Below are 12,535 nucleotides of genomic sequence, written 5' to 3'. Positions count from 1 at the left end.
TATGTCAACATCTAATTATCTAGCATCTTTCATGAAAGACACTACACCGATCATAATAGGTATAAAAATTAATATATCATTGGAATACATCTAGACTACTTTTATTGTTCTCTACCAGTATTAAATATTTGAGACTTTCAGGAAAATGAGGAATTATTAATTTGACATCAGCAAAGGGACTGACTTTTCAGAGAGTCCATCCCCATTGTCCTTTTTTCTGTGCCTGCTGATAACTGGACTTAAGAAGTTTCACTTTGGTGATGAACCTCAGGTCTAGAGAGGTGTAGCCAAATTGTCCTCAAATTTTGGTGTATACCAAAATCATTTGTGGAATTTGATAAACGTGCAGAGACCTGTACTCTACACACACAGGGCAAGATTTAGTTTGTCTGGAACAAGGTACCACATTTGTATTTTTAGCAAGCTTCACAGGTAAGTTTGAACCACTCTCAAGTTTGAGTGCTGCTATTCTAATGTAAAGGTTCTGTCCCATCAAGTCCCAATGCAGCCCACAAACAACAAAAATGTGTTTTTAAACTGACACAATATCTGTAATCATATATAAAAATCCCCATCTCAAAATATGTATTGAAATAGAAGTGCAGCAAATAATCTGTCATATTTATTTCCAAAGACCACTTCCCTTCCCTAAAGTCTACAGACTATCAGAATCTAAATCATCGATCCTGTGTTTAAATTTTAAGCAAGAGTTGAGACTATTTTTCAAAGAAACCCTTTAGATATCTGTTATAAATCATGGAATAATTGGAGAAAAATTATATTACTATAATCTGTATTTCCTTTCAAAATCCACGTGTTACAATTTAGATATGAGGTGTCTCCCAGTAGTTCACTTGTGAGACAATGCAAGAAAGTTCAAAGGTGCCATGGTTGGGTTTCGAGAGTCTTAACCTAATCTGTACATTAATTCCCCAATAGGGATTAACCAGGTGGTAACTGTAGGCAGGTAGAGTGTGGACAGAGGAGGTGGTCACTGAGGGCATGCCTTTGGGGTTTATATTTTATTTGTGGTGAAGGGAGTCCTCTCTCTCCCTCTCCCCATCCCTCTCCCTCTCCCTCTCCCTCTTCCTTGTGTCCTGAGTCACTTTCCACCACCACACTCTTCCACCATGATGTCCTGCCTTAAATCAGGCCCTGAGGAATTGAGCAAGACATCTATGGTCTGAGACCTCTGAAACCATGAGTGCCAAGTAGATTTTTCCTCCTCTAAAATTGTTCTGTAAGTTCTTTTGGTCACAGCAGCAAAAAAGCTGACTAAAACACCCTGGAAACTTGAGTCATATGTTCTATAAATAAATGTTTTTTGAACACCTAATATGAAATACTGTGTCAATAGCTAAATCAAGTTCATAAACATTAAAGAAGGCATGTTCTATCATTAGGTCTTGCTTAACTTCAGATGATAAATTATGACCTGGAAATTGAATTCTAAAAACTTACCTGGATATGGAAGTTTTTGGAGAAGCCAATAAGTCATTCAAAAATGAAAAATAATTATCACCGATGATTTTCCAATTCATGTTTTCTGCAAAACAGAGAGAATTCTTAGAGAAAGCTAAAAAAAATTGATATTAAATTTCATATAATAGACAAATCTAGACAAGTGAAATGTTGCAGTAGTTCACCTAATATGACTGAAAATGAAAAAAAAAAAGGATTGGAAATTTGTGATTTGATATCAGCTTTTCATTCAAGGTGAAGTATCACTAGCCACTGGCAATGCAGAATGCTGATTCATGAAAGAAAACAAACAAGGTGAAACCTACTGTTATCCTAGCTGGTTGACTTAGGACAGAGTTCAAATTCTGGAATAAGAAGGGAGAAGTGAGCTGGACTCCAGTGAGAAGATGAAGCTTAGAGGCTGAAGACAGATAAAGTACACAACACAAACAACAAGAGAGGGCTGCACAAAGCAAGAATGTCACCACGTGCTTACCTCGGGTATCCAGAACAAATTAACCCATGCATGTGAGGGAACTACTGGAGATAAGGTAGTTTAATCCCAAAAGGATTAAAGATAGCAGTCTTTAGTCATCACACAAGACAAGCAATGTACTCTATTTCCATTAGCCAACTGGAACAATTTACAATTCATTAGTCATTTCGAACAGAGTATACATAAAGGGTTTTGCATCAGTAGTGGATAATATTTCCAACCAGACTGGAGTACATTGCCAGTCCTAAGAAATTTTAAAAGCAAAACACTAGGCTCAGGGTGTATTTCTGCAGTAGAGCTCTTGCCTCACATGTACTTAATTCAATCCCCAGCACTGGGAAAAATAGAAAAACCCTAAAGGACTAACCTGTTTCAAGTATTTGTTTCAAAATTATTTATTCAAATAAGGTTAAAACTTATAATTTTGGCATCCAAACAATAATTACCAGGCATGCAAAGAAGAAGGGAAATATGACCCATACCTAGAGAAAAAGTTAATTAAACTGACAGAGATGGTGGAAAGAGTAAAGAATATTAATCACATTAAATGATTAATGATATTTAATGTGTGCTATATAATTTCCTCAGCTTAGTGAAAAAGCAAAACTTGTCAGTTCGATAAAATAAGACCTACCTGCATGCTGTATATAAGAAATGTGCTTGAAACATGAAGTCATAAATGAAAAGGATGGAAAAGATACACCACTGCAACACTAATCAAAAAGTTATCAAAGTAGATCAGATAATATAATTTCATGATGATAAAGACATCCACTATTCAAGAGGACAGAACAATGCTAAACACATATGCACATTACGACAGAATTTCAAAGTGGAAACAAAGACTAATAGAAATACAAGGGGAAATAGACTAACACACATTATACTCAGAGATTTCAGTACACCTCAAGATAAAATCGTAGTAAGTATACAGAAAATTTGTACAGTATCAAACCATTTGATCTACCTTATGTATATAGAACATTCTGCACAGCAATGACATAATACATATTCTTCTCAAGTGCACCTGGAGCGTTTACCAAAATAGATTATATTCTAAGCTGTAAAACAAGCCTCAATAAATTCAACAAGATGAAAGGTCATACAAAGAATGCTCACTGACCAAAAGGGAATTAAATTAGAAATCAGTAACGGAAGTACATCTGGAAAATTCCAAACATTTTAAAACTAAATAACATGATTCTAGAGGAAAATGAGAGGGAGGAGGGGTCAGGGGTATGAAAGATGGTGGAATGAGACAGACTTCATTACCCTATGTACATGTATGATTACACAAATGGTATAAATCTACATTGTGCACAATCATAGAAATGAAAAGTTTACCCCATTTGTGTACAATGAATCAAAATGCAGTCTGTAAAAATAAAAATAAATAAATAAATTATAAAAAATAAAAATAAAAAAATATACTGGACAAATAAGTAAATTAAAAAGTGATCAATATTATTTTTCAGAAAATTTTTATTAAACCACAATGAGACCCCACTGTCTCCTCTAATGCCGGTTTGGATACAAGGAAGTATCCTACACTGCTGGTGGAAAGCAAAATGCTATAACCACTTTGAAAACCATGTTGGCAGTTTCTTACAAAGTTATATATAAACTACTTGTGCAACCTATCAATCTCTCAGGTATTTGCTCAAAAGACATGGAGATATGCCTGTACATGATAATCTGTATGTGGATATTCAGAGTAACTCTCTTAAGGATTACCAAAAATTGGGGGGGAAATGACAATCATTTGGTGAATGGATAAACAAACTGGTTCCAGCCACACAAAGAAAACTACTTGGCAATAAAGAAAATCAAGAAAAAAAGAATATAATTCTAAACAACTCTTGGATCAAAGAAAAAATCAAGAGATGAATTAGAAAGTATTTTGAACTGAATGAAAATGAAAGCAGAACATTCCAGGACTTGTGGGATGCTACTAAAAGAAGTACTTAGGGAGGAAGCGATACCAATGACAAAGTACATTAGGAAAGAAAGTGGTCTTAACTTGATGACACCAGATCCCATGTTAAGAACCTAGAGCCAGGCATAGTATCACATGCCAGTAATCCCAGCAACTCTGGAGGCTCAGGCAGGGGGATCACAAGTTCAAAACCAGCTTCAGCAACTTAGAAAGGCCCTAAGCAACTTAGCAAGACCCTAAGCAACTTAGCAAGACCCTGTAACAAAATTAAAAATAAAAAGGGTTGGGGATGTGGCTCAGGGGTTGAGTGGCCCTGGGTTCAATCCTTGGTACCAAAAAAAAAAAAAAAAACAAAACCTAGAAATGAAGAGTCAGTGAAATTCAAAGTAAGTGAAAGAAAGAAAATAATAAAGATCAGAGTGTATTTGGGGAAAGAGAATATGTAGAGAAAAAACAATAAAATCAAAGGAAATCTTTGAAAAGATCAACAGCATTGATGACTTTCTAGGGCAAAGTGATCAAGAAAAATAAGATACAACTTATTGATATCAAGCATTAGAAAGGTGATATTACAAAATATCCTATAGATTTTAGGAAAATAATGACTAATTCTTTTAACTTATAACACTACATTGGACTGTTATAGGAAGCAAAATCCTTTAAAGATACTGTTAGTCAACTTTCTCTCACTGTGACAAAATACATAAGATAAATAACTTATAAGGAAAAAGGTTTGTTTTTGCTCATGATTTCTGAGGTTTCAGTTCATAGTCAGTTGGTGCCATTGCTTTTGGGCCTATGGCTAGGCAGCACATCATGGTGTGAACTGCATGGCAGAGAAAACTGCTCAGTTCAATGGCATCTGGGAGGCAAAGAGGAAGAAAGGAAGGGCCTAGAGTCCTATTTTGTCTTGAAGGTCATGCCAATAACTTACTTCCACTAAGTCCCACTTCTTAAATGTTCCACTATCTCCCAGTAGTACCATGAGTTCAGGACCAAGTCTTTGATCCATGGATCTTCAGAGACATTCAAGATCCAAACTATAACAGACACAAACTATCAAAGCTCACTTAATAAGACAGAAATACTCTACATAGCATGATATCAAAGAAGTTTAATTTGTAATTACATGTTTACCCACAAAGAAAATGACAGAACAAGATAGCTTCACTAGTGAATTATACCAAGCATTTAAGAGAGAAATACACAAATTCTTCTAGAAATTTTAAAGACTACATCCATCTCAACTCATTGTATGAGGCCAGGACCACCCGGTATCAAATTAAGACAAAGACCAATAGAAAACTCCAGATCAATATCTCTACTAAAAACATATTAAAAATGTTAAAATTTTAGCAAATTTCATTCAACTTGTCATATGAATAAAATGTACAAGAAAAACTGTATAATACTTCAATAGACATAGAAAAACATTTGACAAAACCCATTTCCATTCCTGATTTAAACAAATAAACAAAGAAAAAAAAAACTCTTAGAAAACTAGGAATAAAAGAAAGCATCCAAACCTAATAAAAGGGTATCCAATGAAAAGCCAATAACTATCATTACACTCAATGGTACAAGGCTCCTTGTCTACCTAAGAAAGCTGTTCTCTCTCACCATTTTGATTCAGCATTGCACTGAAATTGCAACATAAAATATTTCATTTATTTATTTAATTATATTGGAGGGTTACTGGGAATTGAACTCAGGGCCACTGGACCACTAAGCAACATCCCCAGCCCTATTATGTATTTTATTTAGAGAGAGGGTCTCATTGAGTTGCTTAATGCCTCACTTTTGCTAGGGCTGGCTTTGAACTCTTGATCCTCCTGTCTCAGCCCCCTGAGCTACTGGGATTACAGGTGAGCCACCACACCAACCCAAAATATCTTACTTGTTGATAAAAAAAATAAGAGATACAATAGAAAAAGTTGTCTTTATTCACAGGTGGTATAAGCTATAGAAAATCTGATGAAATCTATAAAAAGATAACAAAAAGGTACATTGAACAAGTTTTTAGGATATAAGATCAATATACAAAAATCAACATATGTCCATATATAATCAACAAACCACTGAAGACTGACATTTTTAAACCGTATAATCAACAATAATTAACAATAGCATCAAAAATACAAAATTCTTAGAGATAAGCCTGACATAAACATGAAATCGACTTTTACAATGAAAACTACAAGAAGTTGACTAAAAAAAAAAAATCATAGTAAGTGATGATACATACTATGTTCATGGTTCAGAAGATGCAAAACTGTTAAAAAGTCAATTATCCCTAAAGTGATCTATAGATTTGGTTCAATCCTGTTTAAAATTCCAGCAAAATATTGAGAAATTGAAAAGCAGATTGTAAAATTCACATGGGACAGCAAACGACCTGGAATAGCTAATAACATTTTTTTAAAGAACAAAATTAAAGAGCTAACCTTAACTGATTTGAAGACTTATTATAAAGATATGCTAATCAAAGAAGTAAAATATTGATGGAAACACAAGTAGATCACGGAAATAAAACAGTGTCCAGAGAAAGACTCATATATTTGCACAACACTTCTTTGCCCAAAGAACAAAGGCAATTCAGTGTAGAAGGGAGAGCCTTTACAATAATTTTTATGGAGCAATGGAATACCCATATGCCAAATATTAATAAACTTCAATATATGCCTGCATAATATACAAAAATAACTCAAAATGTGCCCTATACCTAGGTTCAAAGCATAAAGCTGTTACATCTCTAGAAGAAAATGAAAGCAAAATTCTTTGTGACAAGAGAGTTAATAAAGATTTCCTAGTTACAACACTAAATTTTTGACCCCTGCTCCCCACTAAGAAATAAAGAAAAAAAGTAAAAGAACTAGATCAAAATGAAAACTTTGTTACTGGATGACGTTGCTAAGAAAAATGAAAACATAATGCAAAGAATAGGGGAATATTCACTAAACATATGTCTGATAAAAGGTTTATATCTTGAATATGAGGAACTTTCAAACTCAATAAATATAGAAACAACTCGAATTTAAAAGTAGGGAGAAGATTGGAACACACAATTCATAAATAAAGATATGTAGATGGCACATACACACATCAAAGTTAATGTTCAAAATCATTGCTCATAAGTGTAAATTAAATCCATAAGATAACACTACACATCTAATAAAATGACTAAAATTAAAAAGACTGCCCATATCAAGTGTTAGGATATGGAGTATGAGAACCCTCATATACTACTGATGGGAATGTAAAATTATAAAACAACTTTTAAAAAATTGTGTTGATTTTCTTTAAGTTAAACATACACCTTCCATGTAATTCAGTTATTTTATTGCTAAAGACAATATATCATATTTTCAGCCAAACACACACAAATATTCAAAGCAACTTTTCTGAAATAGCCAGAAATGCTAAATAATCCAATTATGAATTGCTTGCATGGACAAACAGTTACTACTCAACTGAGTAGTAATCAGTGATGAAAAAGAATGATTTGAGTTGAATCTCAAGTCATTAATGCTCTTCAATTATGCTATGTGAAACAGAACAGAAAAAGTACATATTGCATAATTCCCTTTGCAAAATTTTCTAGAAAATTAAAACTCAATTATAGTGACAAAGCAGAAACAGTGGTTGCCTGGGGACAGAGGAGGGGCTGAAATGGACAGATGAGGGACTATAAAGAACAGGAGGTAGTTTGGGGGTAATGATGAGTTTCATTGATATATTCATATTTCAACACTTACAAATTAAACACTTTAAATATGTGTTTTATTGAATGTCTACTATATTTCAATAAAACTCTTTAAGACATAAATCCTTCTAATTTGAGGCAAATAATTTAACCTCTGTAGTCTTTTTTTCACAAGTAAATTTGTGTAAAACATGCACCCATTATACTTCAGTGACTTTCCATGAAAATTGAAAGTCTATGTGTCTAAAATTTGCAAGTGTTTATGGGGGAAAAAAAAGATGGAAACAATTTAGAAAATTTGCACAGAGGTATGTAAGACCTGATAAGAAAAGGGTTAGTGCTACAGAAAGAAAAAAGGCAGTATCCAAGAATTTTTTAAACAAAAAGAGAAAAGAAAGTCCTCATAGAAAAATCCCTGCCAATTGTGATTCATCATAATTTTGACACTTATTGCACTGGGGAAGGAAAGGGAGCTACTGCCCATCATACATGACTACAATACTGTGCTGGGCATTTCACATACACTATCATATTTAACCTTTGTAAAACTCAAGTAAAGTTAGTTGTGTAATTTTTATTTTACCAAGGATAAAAATGATGAATGAGGACCTACTCAAATAAAATCTGTCAAAGTCAATGTTTGATCTCAAGTCCATCTGCTTTCAAAATCCATGCCAAAATACCAAACTCAGAGCATGGGTTAGCTACATGATAAAACCACACTCCACAAATTTAGGTAACTACAGTAGAACATATTCATTAGAACACTTAATTCATCTGTATTATACCACATTGTTAGTATGTACTATAGTTTGTTTTGTTTTCCTTTTAAAGGAGAAACAAGAAAAAAGGAATGAATACACTAAAGAGGAACACATAACATCAGGATTGTTCTGTTGTTATTCATGTTATTCTGTTGTTATTCAGTTCTTCTCAAATTTTCATGTGCTTGTAAGTTATCTGGGCATCTTCTTAAAATGCATAGTCTATAAGTTGGAGAAAAGATAGCTTTTTAACAAATGATGCTGGGGAAATTGGATATCCCTATGTGGAAGGAGACTAGATCCCTATTCTCTCACCCTGCACAAAAGTCAAACCAAAGTAGATCAAAGACTCAGTGATTAGACCACAATCCTTGCAACAGCTAGAGGAAAACAGGGGCAACACTCCATCATATTGGTGCAGGCACAGACTGAAAAAGAGCTTTAAGCTCAAGAAATAAAACAAAGAATAAGCTGGAGAGCATCAAGAATAAGTGACAACAGGCACAAATAAGTGATAAGAAAGGAAGACAAGAGTAAGAGAGAAAGTGAGTATGTAGGATAGTCCCCCAACACAGGATATGTGATCAACAACCTAGCACTGCAAAGGGAAGTACTGAGCTTCCTCCAGTGACAAATGCAAGGACCCATCCTATGGCATGTAGATTTGACAGAGTCCCAGAGGGACAGTCCAGCAGCCTCTAAAAGCAGCAATTTGAAGAGGAAGGAAGGAAAGAACACCAGGTTGCCATACCACAGAGAAGGAAGAAGAAATACCCATTGCTAGTCCCAAGCCCTCCCCATCCACGATGCAGGCATTCCAAGGAGAAGCTGACAACCCCACCGAGATGAAGCAGTGTCAGGACACACCAGGAAAGTGGGAGATGTGGAAACAGACAACCAGCCCTAGAGCAGAAAGACAGAGAGTCAAAAGTGCACATTTCATTTGGGTTTGGACTTGGGTTCAAAAAACAAAGGTCATTAGAGTAAGACAAACCCTGTGAATCATGCAGTTGAGCTTATAAAAGTGATATTTTAGGGGAGTTTTGACTCTTTGAAGCTGGCAAGAAGAAGGGAGCTATGACACAATAAGAAATACACATATTTGGTCCCTGCTCTTGTTTCCTTGGCACAGAGCTCCAAGATCCTCCAAGAGATAAACATCTTTTTAAATGTGATTAAGATAGCTGGAGATCTTATTAAGGAAATCTTGTGCCTGAACCAATATGTTGGAGTGTTGAGCCTCTATTTGCTTCTAGTAGTTGCAGTGTTTCTAGTCTAATTCCTATGTCTTTGATCCACTTCGAGTTGACTTTTGTGCAAAATGAGAGAGAGGGATCTAGTTTCATTCTTCTATATATGAATATTCAGCTTTCCCAGCATCATTTCTTAAAAATGCTATTTGTCTTCTAATGTATGTTTTTGACACCTTTGTCAAGGGTAGGAAGTCTATATTCATTGAATTTTTCACTGTGTCTTCTGTTCATTCCATTGATCTTCATATCTGTTGTTATGCCAATACCTTCTGGGTTTTTTGGTTTGTTTTTGGTGTGGGGGAGTTTTGTTTGATTGGTTGGTTGGTTTTTGGTTTTTTGGTTTTTTTCTGTTTTTTACTATATCTCTGAAGTATAATTGAGATCAGGTACTGTGATGCCACCAGCATAACTCTTATTGCTCAGTATTGATTTGGGTATTCTGGGTTTTTCATTCTTCCATGTGAATTTTAGGACTCATTTTTTCTTGTTCTGTGAAAAATGTCATTGGCACTTCAATGGGGATTGCATTGAATCTATATAGTACTTTTGTTAATATGACCAGTTTAACAATATAAATTCTGCCTATCCATGAACATGGAAGGTCTTTCCCTTTTGTCTTCAATTTCTTCCTTCAGTGTTATGTTGTTTTCATTTTAGAGATCTTTCATCTTCTTTATTAGATTTATTCCTAGAGGGTTTTTTTTTTGAGGCTATCATAAATGAAATTGTTTTCCTGACATTTTTATCAGCAAATTCATTATTGGAGTATAGAAAATCTATTGATTTTTGTATGTTGATTTTGTATCCTGCTAGTTTGCTGAATTTATCAGCTCTAGAAGTCTTTTAGTGGAGTATTTTGGGTCTTCTAAGTATAGAATCATATCATCAGCAGAGATAATTTGACTTCTTCTTTTCCTATTTGTATCCCTTTAATTTCCTTCTCTTGACTGATTGCTCTGGCTAGAGTTTCAAAAACTAAAATTAAAAAGCTTCTGCACAGCAAAAGGAAACAATTAAGAGTTTAAAGAGAGGGCCTACAGAATGAAAGAAAATCTGCCAATTACTCTGCCAAAGGGAGAATAATAACCATAATATATACACATATATAACTCAAAAATTAACATTAAAAATAATCAATAAATGGACAATTGAACTAAACAGATATTTTCAAAAGAGGAAATGTAAATGTCCAACAAACATAAGAAAAAATTTTCAAAATCCCTAGCAATCAGGGAAATGCAAATCAAAATTATACTGAGATTTAATCTCACTCCAGTTAAAATGACAATCTTCGAGCACAGGGTGCCAGGGACTTCCCCAAGCAGCCCAGCCCCCTCCGGCGGGAAGCGCCTCTCTAAGCTAGCTTCTCAGGGCAGACCGCCCAGTGAAAGCCTTTCGACGAAGAGCCAGCCACAAGTCCCCAAGCCAGCAGAGACCTCTGACCCGCAAGCAGCTTCTGGGACCAGGGCTGGGCAGCCAGAGACCTCTCCAGGCAGCCTTGCCCCCCTCCAGCTGCAGGCTTTTTCCACAAGGCAATCCAAGATGGCGGACTAGAGGGTGACTACATCTCCAGTCACTCCAGAACCCAGGATTCAAGAAGGGGAGGCATTGAGAGACTCGGACTAAAATAGAACCACGGGGTGAGTCTCCCCCACCCAGTGAAGCTCAGCTGGGCGGCAGGCCCGGATTCGAGCGGCTTATTAGAGTAGGACAGAGCAGAGAGAGTCTCCCCCAGACAGCTCTGAGCACTCTGGCGGTGGGCTCCTCCCACAGGGCCAGATTCTCCAGCCTCACGGAGAAAGCCCCCCAGTGAGAGCCTTTCTGCACAGAAGCAGTGCGGCCAGCTCTGGCCCGCCCGCAGGATGCTTCAGAGACCAGCACAGGGCGCCAGGGACTTCCCCAAGCAGCCCAGTCCACTCCGGCAGGAAGCGCCTTTCTAGGCTAGCTTCTCGGGGCAGACCGCCCAGTGACAGCCTGTCTACACAGAGCCAGCTACAAGTCCCCAAGCCAGTGGAGACCTCTGACCTGCAAGCAGCCTCTGGGACCAGGGCTGGGCAGCAAGAGACCTCTCCAGGTCTCTCTCCCTGGAACCAGTAGTGGGCTAGGGGCAACCTACTTCGGAAGCACTGCATAATCAAGTTAATCCAAGACTTCAGGCTACTGAAGGCTGGGAGGTGATACACTGGAAATCTACAGGGACACTATAAGCCAGTAGAGGAAATCTACAATATTACAGAGTCCCACTAACGTCTGACCAATATGAGAAAACAAGGGAAGAAAATGTCCGAAACAAACCTAGATACTATATCGATAAAACCCAATGACAGCACAGCAGAAGAAATGTCCGAAAGGGAGTTCAGAATGTACATAATTAAAACAATCAGGGAAGCAAACAAGAAGATGAAAGAACAAATGCAGGCATTAAATGAACGCACTAATCAACAGTTAAAAGAGCAAATACGGGAAGCAAAAGAGCATTTCAATAAAGAGTTAGAGATACTGAAAAAAAAAAAAAAAGAAATCCTTGAAATGAAGGAAACAATAAACCAAGTTAAAAACTCCATAGAAAGCATAACCAATAGGATAGATCACCTGGAAGACAGAACCTCAGATGTTGAAGAAAACATATTTAATCTTGAAAACAAGGTTGACCAAACAGAAAAGATGGTAAGAAATCATGAACAGAATCTATAAGAATTATGGGATATCATGAAAAGGCCAAATTTAAGAATTATTGGGATTGAGGAGGGCTTAGAGAAATAAACCAAAGGAATGAACAATCTATTCAATGAAATAATATCAGAAAATTTCCCAAATCTGAAGAATGAAATGGAAATCCAAGTACAAGAGGCTTATAGGACTCCAAATACACAAAATCACAACAGACCCACAACAAGGCACATTATAATGAAAATACCTAAC

At 36.1% G+C, this 12,535-nt stretch overlaps 1 protein-coding gene across 1 annotated transcript in view; it reads right to left on the bottom strand.

Moving 5' to 3' along the window:
- ABCA13 (ATP binding cassette subfamily A member 13) overlaps positions 1-12,535 on the bottom strand; it is a gene marked incomplete at its 5' end in the record, with an annotated part of 484,952 nt that overhangs the window by 402,313 nt on the left and 70,104 nt on the right. Inside the window, 1 exon segment of the mRNA XM_079150399.1 lies at positions 1,462-1,576. Within this exon segment, the coding sequence (XP_079006525.1) occupies positions 1,462-1,576 (115 nt within the window).

Source organism: Sciurus vulgaris (genome assembly GCF_902686455.1).
Source record: "Sciurus vulgaris genome assembly, chromosome: 8".
NCBI classification, from domain to species: domain Eukaryota; kingdom Metazoa; phylum Chordata; class Mammalia; order Rodentia; family Sciuridae; genus Sciurus; species Sciurus vulgaris.
The sequence above is the reverse complement of the archived record's forward strand: the minus strand, read 5'-3'. Positions and strand labels throughout refer to the sequence as shown.